Source organism: Argopecten irradians, chromosome 7, assembly GCF_041381155.1.
Source record: "Argopecten irradians isolate NY chromosome 7, Ai_NY, whole genome shotgun sequence".
NCBI lineage: Eukaryota > Metazoa > Mollusca > Bivalvia > Pectinida > Pectinidae > Argopecten > Argopecten irradians.
Window position 1 is genome coordinate 24,975,087 of NC_091140.1, and position 18,347 is coordinate 24,993,433.

The following is an 18,347-nucleotide window of genomic DNA, read 5'->3' on the forward strand; positions in this document are numbered from 1 at the left end:
AAACACTGAAATCAAAAGGAATAAACGGACAAATACTTACCATTATCAAAAATACTTACTCAGAACTGAAAAGCACTGTTTTATGTAACGGTACCAAATCCCGGTGGATTGACATGAAACGCGGATTGAGGCAAGGAGGAATTTTGTCCACATCATACTTCCTAATCTACATCGACGACCTTTTGAATGAATTGGCGGATTCGAAACTTGGTGCACCGCTAAACTCATTACAATGTGGCAACCCCACGCTTGCCGACGATATAACGCTATATAGCTAGTGACGCTATCACCGCGTTCGTTGCAATACCTTCTTGATATCTGCGAGAACTACTCATCCCAGTGGAAGTTCCAATTCAGTGCGACTAAAAGCTGTACAATGATATTCGGTGGACGTCCTAACGTCGATAACTATAGGTGGACATTGTCTGGTGTGGATTTGGAAGTTAAGGATGTCCACGAACACTTAGGTATCCCAATAACTAGTAACTTGTCATGCACGAAGAAAATAGAAAAAAGCTGCAAAAAAGGTCGCGCATCACTTTTCTCTGTTTGTGGAGTTGGACACAAAAGCTGTAGGCTAAACCCCATTACATCCGTTAAATTATACAAGAAAGTCATTTTACCATCTATGTTATACGGCTGCGAAACATGGAGCAATATCAAAATATGTGACAGTGAAAAACTCTCCAGGCTTCAACATTTAGCGGCTCGGAAAATCCAAGATTTCCCAGCGCGCACACGGTCGGACATATCTGAAAGTATGATTGGCCTTTTCCGTATTAACGCAGAAGTTGACAGGCGAAAACTTCAGTTTTTACTTCGACTAATTAAATTACCGAGCAATTTTCTTGCTAAAAAGATTTTCCTGACTCGCGTTTATACTTACCTTAATAATGAAGTTCCGGAACAACGAGGATTTATACCCGACATCTGCGAACTCCTAAATAAATATAATCTTATGGATTTATTAGAGAATTATATTTCAACGAAGACAGAATTTCCATCAAAGATATCCTGGAAACTTTTTGTAAACTCTGCTATTAGGAACCTCGAAACGAAGTTATGGCTCGATCGGATGGACAAGGAGAGCGATTTCAGTCGTTTTAAACATGTCCACACTCAGATATTCGCCCACGAACTCTGGACTACTCCGAAAACCCCATCAGATCTTTCATGTGCGCGCTTTGTTTCAAAGATGTTGACATATCAACCTCAAAATAACCATGAATTGTGTCCAAAATGTGGAAAAGGACGAACGGACATAATTAGACATTACTTGACACAGTGCCGTGTCACTCGGGCAACGCAATGATCATCTAAAAGACATAGAGGAACAATTTCACAAAATGGCTACACACTACGTAAGAGCAGCTTCACATGCATATTTATCCTCTACTAGTGACAGACAATAAGAAAGAATGGATTAACGTTTCGCGACGTGAACGCGTAGACGTACGCCTGGCTCTCCCTTCTTCTATTTGAAATTCATGAACTTTTATAGCTGAAAAAAATCAGTTTTTTCTTTTTGTAATTTTTTTGTATTTCTTTTGAATTTATTATTTGTATCTCTATAAGAGGAATTAAAGATTTAATGAATGAAAGCTCGTATATAGATTTATATTATCATTATATTTTGTAAGTTTGTGTTGATAAACTTAGTACTTTTTCCCGTTCAATATAATACAGTTGTCGATAAACAAAAGGCACAACTAGCTCCCAGTGACAGAACAATGGAGGAACCTCATAACCATAAACTTTTACTGCACAATAATATTTAAGGATTAAAGTCTCTTTCTGGTGGTTCTATCGAAGGATAAAGTTGAGTAGGGTATCGATATTTGGAATGGACCGCGAAGCGGTCCATGAAACAAATATCGATACCCTACTAAACTTTATCCTTCGATAGAACCACCAGAAAGAGACTTTAATCCTTATATTTACAGTCTTAACTATTATTTTCATAGCTCAAAATTTACCCTTAATAGTGTTTATGGCATTTATAAGACTAAAATTGAATTATATCGTTTAGTTCCGACAGGCATTTGGAACAGCCACTCGAAGTGGCGGAAATTCCCGCCAATTTATCAATGAACATACAAATAAAATGAGTTCCGTCTGATGATGCATATATCTGGGGTTTCCTGGTATGGAACTATAAATCGTTTTATTTATCTTTTGTTAAAAACACCATGGTGCAAAGCCGTTTGGTTTTAATCTTTTACTTCGTATGATTACACACGCTTACACAATTCATAACATGGCAGGATATTTAACGTAGTTGTGACGCGGCGTCCGATTCAAACCGCCTGTGTCAAGGAGGTGTGACAAACAGAGAGTTTCTTCAATTTTGTGATCACTTGAGTTCATCTTAATCAGTTCACGTTTGAAATTACTTGAATACACGGTGTTTACATAGTTCCATGTCATTATTTCCGGATTTTGGAGATTTTCAAATGTATCGGACGCCATTTCGAGGAACATGTACAAACATAGGTAGGCCCACTACTGTAAACGTTTACCACTCTCAAAATGTTAGCTTATATTTATTTTGTTGTTTCAAACACTTCAGTAAATATAAGAGATATCTATAACAAGTATTGTAAAGCTACAATTGAAGGATTCCGTTTCATTGATATTTCGAAACACCCAAACGTACATTGTGTATGTAAGGCCTACTCCCGCCGATTCACAGTAGATAACGTACAGGACTTGTCTGTCCCCCGAGGTTTATCGTGCCAGGTCGATTTGGTTAAACTTATGCAACTGAAAGACTGAGGTTGTCCTGACATATCTTATCCATTTGCGTGCAACCAAAGATGTTAAAAATACAAATAGGATGTAGATCTACATGTTGTAGCGAACAACACACACTCACCGACACACAACATGTAAACATTGCAACGTCATCGGAATGTGCAAAACTGTAACATTGTACAACATTGTTTATTTATCATACGCACGGAAGCATTGCTCAAAGAGGTAGTAACATAAACAATGTAACTTTTCTACATTTGTATTTACACACGTACATATAATATGTGTTCAAACCTATTTTGATACTGTACATGTTCATCGAACGTACGTTCGATACTGAAAACAAGTATCTGATTTGGACCATCATAAATTCATCCGCGCGGCTCCAAATTGCGCGTGACATACTCAATCTATCGAGAAATAAAGTTGAGTAGCCTTTGGTTGAAATCAACGGGGTTTATACTATCAATTCACCACTGACTGTAAATATCATCAGATATAGTTCGTCAATGCAACCGAAACAAAAACATCTATAACCGTTATAAGAACTTTCCTTTGCAATTATCTTCCTAACATTTCATTACATTAACCGATCAGTAGCATGAATTACGTAAAATTGAAAAACATACACAATCCAAAATCCACCAAAAGTCTGCCGCGGAGGAAGACATCGAAGAAGGCGTTGTTCGTGATTTTTGGGACCGTATATGACGCGTAGGTATACATAAATCATAGAGTCCCTACTGAACACTTAAAACATACTGTCTATGGTGCATATGTATGTGCAAATTCAATGTTTGTGTTTTTGAATAATGAGTTTCGATTTATTCATACTATCAAGTAATATGTAAAATGAACAAAACAACATTAAATTTTCATCGCGGACTGGTTTTATTGCTTAGATGTGCACAGGCTCTCCGAGCGTACCTAAGAATGCTGTTTCACAGCATCAAAAATGGGTGAAAAAATCTATAAATCCCCTTCACCGTGACAAAAAGTTCGAAATTAAAGTGGTTGCAAGTGAGAATTATACTATTAGTTATATAGTCAGTTACTGACCCCCTATAAAGGGAGCTACGCCCTCGCCCCCTATAAATCTTACTGGCCCTCTATGCCTTTATAGGGGGTCAGTAACTGACTATATAACGAATTTATCGCATCGAGGACCATTTAATTGTTTCATTATTTCTTTGTTTCCTATTTCATAGTATTTGTTTGGTCAAGAATATAAAATCAAACTTAAATCATACTGGCGAATGATAATGTAACAGGAGAGGAGAAAATGTAGCGGCCAGACCGGGATACGAACCCGGGACCCTCAGAATACTAGCCGAGTGCTCTACCGACTGAGCTACCTGGTCACCGATGATCGACCCAGTCCAATCCCGCTATACTCCTCCCTCCTTTCTCGAAGTCTTCGCCCTCGAAGACACACGAGACCCTTCCAAACACCACCACCGTGGGTTATTTAGTTGGGCGCCAATTCTAAACAGGAGAGGAGAAAATGTAGCGGCCAGACCGGGATTCGAACCCGGGACCCTCAGAATACTAGCCGAGTGCTCTACCGACTGAGCTACCTGGTCACCGATGATCGACCCAGTCCAATCCCGCTACAATAACAAACAATCGACACTTTTAAAATAATTGGCCTACTTCAGTAGGCTATACATTTATTTATTCATTTATCAATTTCAAGAATTTTCAAATACACTGTATAAGGAACCTGCAGAATAATACTGAATAATTCATAAATCAACAATAAGTTCCACATTCCTATGTACACAGTAGGCCTACCTCAATACAACACCAGACCGTCTGTATATTGAAAGCATCACAAACAAGAGTGACACAAACATCCATCTAACATTTTAAGCACAATCTCCTTGATCATCTGTGCATTCTTGCAGAGATAATCAATGAAAAGTTATGCCGATAAATTGGTTGTAGAGTGAGGATTGATCTGTGTGTCCGAACACCTCCATTTGTTTATAATCACAGTCTAGAAAACGCTTGAATCGCTACGTTTGACTTTCGCCGCGTCATCAACTTTCAAACTGGCGTAGGGGAAGCAACTCGTATTTAAAAAATGCATTTCATTTAATTTGAAGTATTAAAACGAGTAAAATTATTTTTACACAAAAATTAAAAAGTAATATATAGCTTTACGGTAATGAAGTGGTATATTTAGTTGAAGAGAATGTGTTTAAATTTTGAAGCGAGGGCGACAGCCGCCATATTGCACCATAATAAAATTTACTGACCCCCTATAAAGTGTTAGCGGGTCACCACGTGACGGCTCTCCGCCAATCATTTGGGGACATTTCTGTCCGAGGTGCGATAAATAATATTCTAGTGAGGTCTATACTTTCCTATATAAGATAAGTTTGCACCCTAGTCCAATTTGTACATTATGTAACAGGGATAAAGAAACAATAGTACATTGTCTTTGGGAATGTACAGAAGTCCAATACTTGAATATTTGTTTATCCGCCTCCTAATAAATAAAGACACACTTCTCTTTGGAGTAATCTCACCACATGCTAATGTGGCTGATAATAAAACCTTACTCATTATTAAAGCTGACAATGCAAGTTAAAATTATTAACATGATTTTTTTTAAATAAGTATACTCGTTTTTCCAAGAATCGTTTATGAGACATTCCCCGGTTGAGGACAGCCATTTTTGTTTTACATTCCGACGACTCACCGACCCCTATATAAAGCGCGTGAATCGACACACGTGCGCTCATTCATGTACCTATACACCTAGCAGTCCACAGGTTATATCACCTACAAATAGGTAAACAAAACCCTCACCTGTAAAACTATATGGGACTTTTTTTAGCAAGAAAACATGTCAACTCCTCTAAGTTGTCATTTAGATGTTTCTCAAAATAAAATTCCAACGCAAGTGAATAGAAATCCAAAAATAATCCGTCCACATATCTCCACGTATATCATCGTACCCGACGCACTCAACTGACCATATACACGTGACTATGTACCTGACCCGAACGAGCGACAACTATCAAGGACACACACGTGTCGTTGTACATGTACGTGTAAAACTTAGTGTATATTGAAGTGTTTTATTAGTTCGTATTGGACATATGTTGGGATATAGCTGACAACACATTCATCTATTACTTCAATGAAATATTGTCAGGTGAGTGCAGTGTTTATTTTCAATTTGACATTGTTATTTGCAATATCGGGGCATGTGTATCTGAGACAAGATATGCTTAGAATGATACACGTGTGTCAAGTGTCCCGTGCTTTATATAGGGGGTTGGCCAGTGAAGGTTACTAAGCAGAGCAAAAGAAAAATGGCTGCCACTTCCTTAGATACCACACTGTCATAACTAGGGGATGTCTCAGAAACAATTTTTGAAAAAAAAATATTTCGTTAATATTTTTTTAAAATTTCAACTGCATGTTTTTAACTTGCATTGTCAGCTTTAAGTACTGCATTCTCTGTATATTTATAAAACCGAATTTCTCCATAAAACGCTTTATATAAATGCACTTGTTAAAGTTATAAAAGATCACTTCAGTATCCAGAAGTATGAAGTTTTTAATATAAGAGATACACTTCAAAGAAAATTTGAAAATGATTAGAAAACATTTATTTTCATGCAGGTCTTTAGATGTCACTCATATGGGTATCATGTCCATATCCTGACAAGGCAACAAATATCTTGGGAGGTCTGTCAATCCTATCTGTCAACATGTTTCTGTGTCTGTCTGTCTGTCTGTCTGTCCATCCATGTCTCTGTTTTGTTTACATTACCTGTCCATCCCATAAATCGTGTTTATCGGTGTAAATGTATTAAAGTCCCATTATGCTTTGGGGTAAAATTATCGTCATAAAGTACCAAACTTTGCTGAATGATAGAGCATATATCCTTATGATAATATCCGCTAATGAAAATGCACAACGATTCCATGTTTTTCGAAAACAACAGAAAATCCCTCGTATAAGAGGGTGTTTCCCGACTCCTTGACCCAGAGCACATATCGCTACACATGTAAACTCACTGAATTCCAGTGAAATAACACAAATGGAACAGGAGAGAGAACGAGTCAAACTCTGATAACTACGACGATTTAGCGATCAATTTAAAAAAAGTTGCTCGATCTCTGATAAGCACTTCTATTCGAATGCACGCTTTATTGAAAATGTACATAGAAATCGAACGCGTGTTTGTATAGTGTTTCCTGAAGAGGCCTTCAACGGGTTGACTCGACAAAACTTGTAAACAAATAAAATTAAGCACAAGTTAGTTTGCACGGAAGGTCGAAGAATAGATAAAGTACAGCTGGATATTATGATTTCATTGCATTTTATAATATTATATGGATGTATATCCCATCAGCCTATCTATAATGTACACTGTATACACAGGGACTTGGCACGAATATATATATCACATGCTTCAGGTACAATTAAAATGATATATTGAGGCTGTTTAACATCGTATATAATTATTTATTTGCCTGATTTTCGGTCTATTTCAGCTCTTTAGCTTCTAGGCCACCTTTAATTCTCCATTTTTGAATTACAATGTATGTATATAGGCTGCGCATGTTGAAATTATAAACAGTCCATCCATAAAATGATTGCCACCATTTTAGTCATTTTAGTATATGAAATGTACATTTTTACCATCCTCGATATTCCAGGGGTTCCAATCACTTACGTACACCCCTGGACTATCTCATAGTGAAACTGGAGGCAACAGAATAGAACAGGTAACTTAGTCATTTGATGACATCAAAGAGCCGTATAACGGTACACTGTGGTTGACTCTGGCTTTGATGTTAGGCGTCGCTCTCTCTGTAGTCTTCAAATGAAAGAATGTATTGGTCATGTTTTCCGCTGAGCTGCCTTCAATTTCACTATGAGATAGTGTTAGAGATCGTAAGTGATCGGAAGCCCGGAGTATCGAGGATGATTTTAAACATGTTAAATCATAAAACATTGTCATTCGTGCCGAATAAATAAACCTGAATACACCTATGTTTAATATCGTATTGGAGCACTAGTTACTTCATTCCTAGCTCCAGTTGCTACATCATACTTATATATATATCGTGGTATTGCACTTTATATGCTATTACTTTTTTTTTTTTTTTTTTTTTTTTTTTTAATTTGCGTCAATATTTATCATTAATACGAATCTCTAATCTTTGAAGAGTTAAATTCGCATCGTGTATATTGTATATTTCATATTCCAAAGATACATACAAAATGTACTTTATATATCTGGTAATTAACAAATAAATTCATATTACTGCAGTTATATTCCGGACATATAGAAGTACAATTTTCTTCACGTATATCATGGATATTATATATCGTGTTTTTATTTGTGTAGATCTATTGTGTATAGGAATTTAAGCTGAGAAAGTTTTCAGCTGGATAAAAGACAACTACCTGATGCCGAACTTTATTCAAGTGATTTACATGTAGTTATCATGGTTATACAAGTACGATAAAATTCCCCACTTTGGTGCCCCATGGTGCAATTCACTATTAACACAGCATTTCTTGATCATTATAGGTAAACATGTAAGTATTAGCTGTAAATGAAGCATAATAAACATTTGAGGAGCCGCAGTCGATATATGTGGAAAAATGAGTTTCAAACGTTAACTCACCATTTATTACTCGAAACTACCCTGGCATGGCCACGCTTGTTTTGTTTACCATCCGGGTGTCGAACATATACATGTACGTGTACACGACGTATTTTTATGTATGGGAATGAACCCGTTCTATTTTAAGAATTCTTTACTAATTGATTATTAACGTAATTGTCCTCATTAGAAGGAAACAAAATGAAGTACGTTTCATAAGGACTCCTAATTTAATAGGTCTAATACTTTCGATTTCTCTTTCGTTTCACGGAAAGACATTTTTTACCTTACAAAACTTTAGGTTTAACCTTCTTCTGATAATAACTTAGCGACAGCTAAACAAACAGATAGTTTATAAAGAAGAAAGATATATATCGATAAATCCAATGAGAGGTATGTATAATGTTTGTTACATGAAATATTTACCACAGTTACACAAAATTCAAGGGAGACGTATTGGAGGTGATCTACATGTACCAAACCATGTACAGTAGTCCTATCATATATACTTCTCTTTCTTAACAGAGGCTATTTATATATCTAACCCGCTCCACGGGATATGTAGATAGCTTCTGCTTTTCATAGCCGCTATGAATAATTGAAAAATACATTCAATCCCTATCTGTAAAGTGCATTTAAATGTCCTATGCTATCAGTTACATTTTGTTAGGAAGTATTGTATATTCTTTCATACCTACGGGTGTAATACTGGCTGTTCTAGCGCAAAACACTCACGCCGCCTGAGGCTGTATTGCATGGCTACTTATGCAATAAAGCCTTGTGACGTCACGGCGTCAACAAAATTTCTATTTCCTCGGTAAAAAAATTAACATTTTTTTCACAAACTTGACTGGTTTTTCTATTAAAGATGCAAACAACGGAATTTTTGTTGATAATATCACGTGATTTTTCATGTATGAAAGATTGACTTTCAGCCGTGGATTTCTTCGAATTTATTTCAAAATGCGGGATATTATAGTTGTAAAATTGCAATAAAACGTCGAGGTATGAAAGAAAATACTCTTTCATAGGTGGATATGAAGGATTGGGATATTCTACCCTCGGGATCACAAATTGTTGCAAAACCCCCAGCAAGCCTCGGGTTTAAATACTTCATTTTGTGACCCTCGGGTAGAATATCCCTATCCTTCATATCCACATATGAAAGAGTCTTATATTCCTATTGTGACGTCACTCCCAAGTCAATATTGCGATTATGACGTCACGCTACCCCGATGTCGCTTTCGTCGGGAAAATGTAGTCGAGCCATTTTCAGTGCATTTCTATATCACTTAGCACGAAGCAAACATTGAAATAATTTTATCACATTACTGGTCCGCTCAGCCATGTCATACGGCCATGTCATAAAATCGTAAGACCCATGTGTAAAACACTATTATGACGTCACAGATAATAATGACGTTATATTGAAATTATGACGTCAAGCGATTGTCTCGGTGGACGGGAACGTCAAATCCGAGAGTGATGTTGACACTGTTATAATAGAGATGAAATTTAAAGTTTCGTCTATATTTACATCAGTTCTAGTGATGTGATAAATAGAATCTTTCACTCATGGCTATATAATATGAAATTTATCAAACTCGTTAAATAATTCGATAAGTCACTCGCCTAAAGGCTCGTGGCCTATCAAATTATTGAACTCGTTAAACAAACCTCATATTACATAGCCACTCATGTGCATGTAAGATTCTCTATATAATATCTAATATAAAAAATAAGTACCTTTGTTTCGGTCCATATGGTGTTATATTGGCTTGTAGAATTTCAAATAATGACCTTGGACGTAGTTTATTCTACTCGGTAATATAACACCATATTAACCTCAACAAAGGCCCACATTTGATATATACTGAAAGCCAAAAAAACTATACATGGGGGTTAATTTCAAATATTTAATTTTGTATTGGATTTTGCTCGGGAAAATCATTACGAAAACCATAATTGATCTCTTTGGAATTATTTGGCACATCAAAAATTCAAATCAGCCTCAGTATGATGACGTCATGGACTTTCAAAGTGACTAGGGGTCATTTTTACTTCCACAACTATACAAGGCACTGTTGAGATATCATACAGATCACATATATAATTTTTAATTATTATAATTTTTAAAATTGTATAGTTTTTTGGAGTTTGGTATATATACCTTCCGCTGTTTGGGAGGGACATGGAGGAATGGTATCTAGCCACTAACTATATAATTCCTAAAGACTAAGAAAAGTAAAACAACTAACATGAACTATATATATATTACCGTCAGGTATATGAATGATGTTTTATTTTTTTACAAGCATCTTTCAATAATTTGTACTAAATACACAATGTGCTGTATCGATTTTAAAATAGGGACATTGCACGTTTTATATACAGTCGATTGCTCAAAGTTTGTTAATACTTTATAGAAGCAAAACAGACAAGGGTATATTATGTTTTTAAACAGAACGAATGCAAGATGGTTGGCATTCCCCTATAATAACTTCCAGTTTCTGGAAAAAAAACCCAAAACAATGTCCTTTTACCCTTAACAAAAATCTAAACATTTTCAACTTGGCCCAACAGAGCTGATACAGTATTATCATATTCGGAAATTTAGAAATTAGACTTTGAGTTAAACGAAAACATTTTACTCGTTTCATTCTGAGGACTGATGTGAAGAAGTTCGCTTTGATGTTCGTATTCCACCATTATTGTGAGTTTTGGAATTCCTAAGGATAGCATTTTGAAGAATTTGCTTTATTTTAACCATTGGGTCTTGTACAACATATCCAAACGGAACATTAATTACAATTACAAATCAATTCCATATCTCCAATGGATTCTTTGGTGCAAATATATGTAAAATTCCATCCATATTAAAGTAGGATATTGACTGAACAAGAATCTACGGAAGTAGATATATCGCCTAAAACTAGACAGTAGTGTTAAAACCAGAAATAAATAATTATAGTTAGTTTAAGTCAAATTATTGTAAAAATGTGAAGTTATCTGGGCTCATGAAATATGGACAAAATTGATAATCATTTAAAAGTAATAATTCAGAAATTGACCATGGAATTTGAATATGATGGTATTAATGGTGACTTTGACCTTTAGCTTTTTGATGATGGGGCGGGATCAGGTAAACACTTTTCTCTAGGAAGGCGTCCGTTGAGTTTAGTCATAAATTCAAACCTAAGTGATTGATTTATTCTGAATAACACGAATTAAGTAATACGATCTTTGACTGTCGTTCGTTCCTGGAAACACTTTAAAGTAAGGATTTTATGTATGAAATTCCTTCACGAAATTTAAAATTGGTTACCAAAAGGAGTCTGCATTGTTTTGATAAAGGGAAAACAAAACCCATGAATAAGCTACAAATATAGTTTGGTATATATCGCTTAGAGATACCTTGCGCATTTGCCCCTGAGGTACACCATTTGGATGTTTGTGTATCTCCTCATTGTTTTGTTTGTTTTGTAGGGTATCCAGATTGTCAAGTGGTAAAAACAACAGAGATGAATAGATTAACACACAATAGAGACGTATTATTGGGGGTCACGATAGCATTGTTAGTGGTCTCGGTTGCATTCAATTGCGCCTTTACATGGAATTGGTTTTCCATGCAAAATGCCACAAATAACTCAAAAAGTCTAGAGACAACGTCAAACAGAGACACACAAGAATGGGCTAGTTTACGACGGATCGAAGCAGCTGTTAACGCTATTCTGGCTCAAAGACATTACCCATCACCTAGGGCTATGGACTCTGCGAATATGACTGACGATGTTGTCTGTGAATTTTCACATCTCTATGAAGGACATTTTCCTGACAAAAAGGCACATGACGTACCTATATCCTCTACTACAACTTCTACAACAGAAGAACATGATGAGCAGGGTGTGTATGTTTATTGTTTATTTATGAACATGTTAATTGGCTATTGACGTCACAGCATATTTTCAAAGCATTATGTCATATGGCAATGCCACCTTTGAAAAAAACCATAATAGTTTTACCTTTCTTGCGATTGAAATACGTGTATCACATCACTAGTATTCCTCTTTACCTATAAGGTACTTATAAAACATCACTAAAATCACTCTTTACTTAGGGGGTACATGTATAACATCACTAATAGTACTCTTTACTTATAAGGTACTTGTATAACATCACTAGTATTACTCTATACTTATAAGGTACTTGTATAACATCACTAGAATTACTCTATACTTATAAGGTACTTGTATAACATCACTAGTATTACTCTTTACTTATAAGGTACATGTATAACATCACTAGTATTACTCTTTACTTAAAAGGTACTGGTATAACATCTCTAGTATTACTCTTTACTTATAAGGTACTGGTATAACATCTCTAGTATTACTCTTTACTTATAAGGTACTGGTATAACATCTCTAGTATTACTCTTTACTTATAAGGTACTGGTATAACATCACTAGTATTACTCTTTACTTATAAGGTACTGGTATAACATTTCTAGTATTACTCTTTACTATTATAAGGTAATTGGTATAACATAACATCTAGTATTACTCTTTACTTATAAGGTACTGTATAACATCACTAGTATTACTCTTTATTTATAAGGTACTGGTATAACATCACTAGTATTACTCTTTACTTATAAGGTACTGTATAACATCACTAGTATTACTCTTTACTTATAAGGTACTGTATAACATCACTAGTATTACTCTTTACTTATTATGGTAAACATCTAGTATTACTCTTTACTTATAAGGTACTGTTAACATCACTAGTATTACTCTTTACTTATAAGGTACTGGTATAACATCACTAGTATTACTCTTTACTTATAAGGTACTGTATAACATCACTAGTATTACTCTTTACTTATAAGGTACGGTATAACATCTCTAGTATTACTCTTTACTTATAAGGTACTGGTATAACATCACTAGTATTACTCTTTACTTATAAGGTACTGTAAAACATCACTAGTATTACTCTTTACTTATAAGGGTACTCACTGTATTAACTTTATTATAAGGTCTCATCTAGTATTACTCTTTACTTATAAGGTAATGGTATAACATCACTAGCTAGTATTACTCTTTACTTATAAGGTAATGATAACATCACTAGATTTCTTTACTTATAAGGTACTGTATAACATCACTAGTATTACTCTTTACTTATAAGGTACTGGTATAACATCACTAGTTATACTCTTTACTTATATTGTGCTTGTATAACATCACTAGAATTACTCTTTACTTATGAGGTACATGTATAACATCACTAGTATTACTTTTATTATTACTTATAAGGCACTGTTACATCACTAGAATTTCTCTTTACTTAAAGGTCTGTATAAATCCTATATTCTCTTTACAAGGTACTGTATAAAATCACTAGTATTACTCTTTACTTATAAGGTACTGGTATAACATCACTAGAATTTCTCTTTACTTACAAGGTACTGTATAAAATCACTAGTATTACTCTTTACTTATAAGGTACTGGTATAAGATCAGTAATATTACTCTTTACTTATAAGTTACTTGTATAATATCACTAGTAGTCCTCTTGACTTATAAGGTACATGTATAACATCATTAGTATTTTTTTTACTGATAAGGCGTTTTGTTTGCTTTGAATATTACAGATGTGGAAAAAGTGGAAACTGACGAAGGGACTGATTGGCTGTTGATGTCGTGGGTACGCTGGTTAGTTGTATGGTTTTATCGTCTTATCCTAGTATTCCTACTCGGATTTGTCGTATTTGTAATCATGACGGAATATTTTCAAAGACATGAAGGGTTACCATTTATTCAAACAGCAGTTTTCATATTTGTATCTTATCTTGGATATTTCCCCCATGCCCTGATGGACGTATATGGATCACATTGTACTACATGGTACTTCAGTATCTGTAAAGCTGTGGCTCGTCTTCTTTGGCTCATGGCTGTGTGTTTCGTAAACATATGTATAGCGAATGAAAACGACATATTACAATATACAAAACAATACGCAATTATGACAGTAATTACGAATTTTGTCATGTACAATGGCTTCTATCCAGAGAGGATTTTTGCATAAACGCTTAAGTAGCACTTCTTCAATTAATAATAGATGCCAATCAGATGCTATGATGTTTCAACATCAGTTTGTTACACGAAATTGTTAGTACTCATCATCATAATGAGTTTTAATTCTTACGTTTAACTTAGATATTTCATTTCATTTCAAAATGTTTTATTACATCCAATAGATTTAATATGTTCACTATAAAATAATCATGTCCTATTTAATTACGACTTTCTTGTTAATCATATATAACCACACAAACATTTAAACTTATCATTAGTGGATATATTATCATAACGATGGACATTTTAAACTTTACAAAAAAGAAAATGATGTCATGATAATGCCTAAATCTGTATTGCATACTCTAGTTGCGTTTACGTACTACGATTCATAACTTCCGGACAGTGAAGAAGGAGTCTACGTTAGCTAAATATGTTTATTTCAGCACATGCATACAAATTGTAATAAAAAGTACCTAAATATCGATAAATAATAGCAATTTGATCAAATTGTTTGAAGCTAGCTACAAAATGTAGGTTATTATTTTCCAATTAATGAAAAAAAAAACCCAAAAAAAACCCCAAAAAAACAAAACATACAGTTATACAACAAATACAACCATGTACGTATAGCACACATAGGGGATGCCTTCCTTAAATGACATTTGCTTACGTTATGTAAGATTAACAAAACCCACCAAATACATTAATTGCTTTATCAAATCATTGCTTTAACAACTGTTTTATTTTAGGAATATATTTTTATTTTGTTGAAGTTTTGATGTTATAATGATAATGGAGCACATGTAAATTATGTAACCCCAGCGAAGAGGGTTACATAAAGTTTAAACGGACTCCATTATCATAATAACCTCATGACCTCAACAAAAGAAAAAACATATTTTATTTACAGTTTTCACACAATATATATAATTGCCAAAATCAGTTAAATGTTTTACCAATATTTTAATGTCTTTAGCAACATTTTTTTTTGTTTCTCGAACTTTATATTTCCGAATTTTTTATATCGATTTACCTTTCCTTGATCGACAACAGAATCGCCGCACGTGTTCTACTATCAACTATAATATCAATTGTGATTTTAAGCGTCGTTTGATACAGAATTACTATACATTTGTACGTATGACGTTACAGCTCGTTATACGAGGATCACTAGGTAGCCTTATAGTATATTGTCAATCTGATAGTAACTATTACAAACCAACTTACTTTCGCTCGCGCTTAACATTCACAAAGTTCGCGATCCAAACAAGGCGAATATCCATTTCCTCTAAATCAATTATATTGATTATTGATAGTAATTTCTATGATTATCTATCCGCACAGGTAAATCTTCGCAAACGTGTATTACAATTGAAATCTTAAAATTGAATACCACATAAGGTCATTGGTTTACAGTGTATACGTGTATATAATTGAACAAATGAACTCGACAAAAAATTAACTAAACATAATTATATTATTTCATTGTGTAAATGTTATTCGATTTAATATGACCAGTTCCTCATTTAATCTCAAATAGGCACCGGTTTGCTTTTTTTCTTTCTTTTTTAATGTTTTAAATTTTGTTCACCTTTCTATTTCGATATCTTATAATGTACATATTTCTTTTCTATTCTTTTCTGTAAATTTATAACTACTAGCAGATACATGTAGTATAAAATTTGGCATATTGATTGACTTGTTATCGTTTTTCATATTTCTGTTTCCTAATTTCCAATGTGGCTGATTTGTTGAAACAGTAGAAAGAAACATATAAAAATCTAGGAAACTGTTTCTTTTCTACTCAGAACCGATAAAACTGTCTAGAAAAGCTAGTAAATGCCAATGATGATTTGAATATCTGATAATGTATCAATACAATCTAACATTTTGTAAATGTATAACATATCATATTATCTAGTTAGATGGAAAACTCCTTCCTACGCAACTAAAAATGTTCTTTTTCAAATCAAACCAACCAATCGACTCTTTTATTCCTTTAAGATGAGATTTAAAAACAAAAGATATTTTAAAAAATATGTTACAATGTTTTTATCTTACCTTTCACGTTAAACATTTCAGCAGGCAGTATAATCCTGGTGAACTCAAAGTATATTTCATTCTTAGAAAATCAATTTATGTTGTAGTAAAATGTTTTGGATGTAACTTTACTCATTCGTTTAGTTTGTCTTAAATTGTGCTGATATTCTGTATTTCTTTGCAACTTCTTACAAAAAACCGACTAGCATTATATTTGTAATACATTGTATATGGGTGTTGTGAGGCTCGACACAAGACAATACAAATTCAACATTGATTTTTTGAGAATTATGTATCATTCATGTGTCGACGGTTTTGCAGTTCATTAAGTGTACTTTTACATTCATTTTTTATTGACGTGCAGCTTAATCCTGATCGATGCTTCCAGGAAAAGTTAGATGTGATTCAAACAGGCTCTAGTGACAAGGTTTAATAAAAATCACACGACCTGGACCACTAACCATGGAACTGTTTTAGACTTTAAGTTTTTGGTTAGCCAATCAAATAAGACGTACTTTTTGTTACGTCTTTTGTGATTGGCTAAGGCTAAACTAAACACTTTTTTTTACTTAAAACTGTGTCATGATCACAGGGCCAATTATCGTTATATACATGTATCTAGTGTGATTTAAGGTTTAAGACCCCGTTTAAACTAGTGATATTTTGTATTCCTATATGATTATTTGGTGACAGCAATATGTACAGATCCCTGCAAAATTGAAGTGTACATTTTTTCCATATTTTGCCAAATTTTACAAACAACACAACAATCTACAAGCCAACAGTAATATCTAAGGTTAGGACGAATGAATAGACTTTTATATCAACTAAGTTATGTTCAAGTACACCTAAGAAGTGATATATAGACATACAGAATATCACTAATTTAAACACGGCCTTAGACCTTAAACCCAAAAAATACTTGAAAAGAAAACCACAGTCACTGAGACCTGATTCTATATTGTAACCACAATAAAATAGAAAATAGATTGATTTTGTCATACTTAAATGTCTTTTCTCTGCTGATGGACGAATACATTTGGTTATTCTACACAAAAAGAAGATAATCCAAAAATAGTGTGACGACATATTTGACGTATTGTTATAACGCATGACGTCATGATTTTGTAAAATAATATATACAATTTTTCAATAAGTTGTAAATGATGATGTTTCCTTGACGTAAATATCCTACTTGTACCATATTTATAGATTAATATGGACCCAGAGTCAGATTTCTAGTATTTTCATGAAGAAATCCTCTAAATTTATTAGATAATTAGTAGTAATAAAAGCATTTGTTTATATCTAAATTTTCTACATAGATAGTGTTTATTTATCACATAGACGGTTACAGTAGTCAAATCGTCTGTCTTTGTCAGAATGTCGTCTCACTTCAATTTGATAATTCTTTGGGACCTACTTCACATGCCACACCTATCTTTCATCCCAATATAAACATCCATGAATTAGGTTTAAATTTACTACATTAGTTTCATTCTATTCTTCCTTTCTAACTACTCGCAGACCTCACATGTGTATGCTTATGAACTCTACTTATGTACACATTACTGTTCATTCATTCATTCATTTATTCATTATGTACACATTACTGTTCATTCATTCATTCATTTATTCATTCAGTATTTGATTAACGTGATATACATTTTCAAAGTCTTCATATCACAAATCAAAATAAATTTGCACTGTAGAGTAAGAGGACCCTACCATGTGAGCAATAGAGTGTTTATCCACTCCCCCACACCCAAATACAGTATTAAGCCTATGGAAAGAGGACGCACTTAATAATGAATGAAATTAATATAA

At 34.0% G+C, this 18,347-nt stretch overlaps 1 protein-coding gene across 2 annotated transcripts in view; it reads left to right on the forward strand.

The window, feature by feature from the left end:
• Positions 1-8,679: 8,679 nt before the first annotated feature.
• The window catches only part of LOC138327960 (uncharacterized), a 118,967-nt gene continuing 109,299 nt past the window's right edge, over positions 8,680-18,347 (forward strand). The window contains exons 1-3 of one of the 2 annotated variants that reach the window (XR_011209142.1): positions 8,680-8,787; positions 11,881-12,297; positions 14,054-18,114. Coding sequence is in view for 1 of the 2 variants with exons in the window: in XM_069274472.1 (XP_069130573.1) it covers positions 8,781-8,787 (7 nt within the window). In the remaining variant the exon portion in view is untranslated. Of the gene's footprint in view, positions 8,788-11,880; positions 12,298-14,053; positions 18,115-18,347 lie in introns of those variants that run through there. The other variant, XM_069274472.1, reaches the window with a different exon arrangement.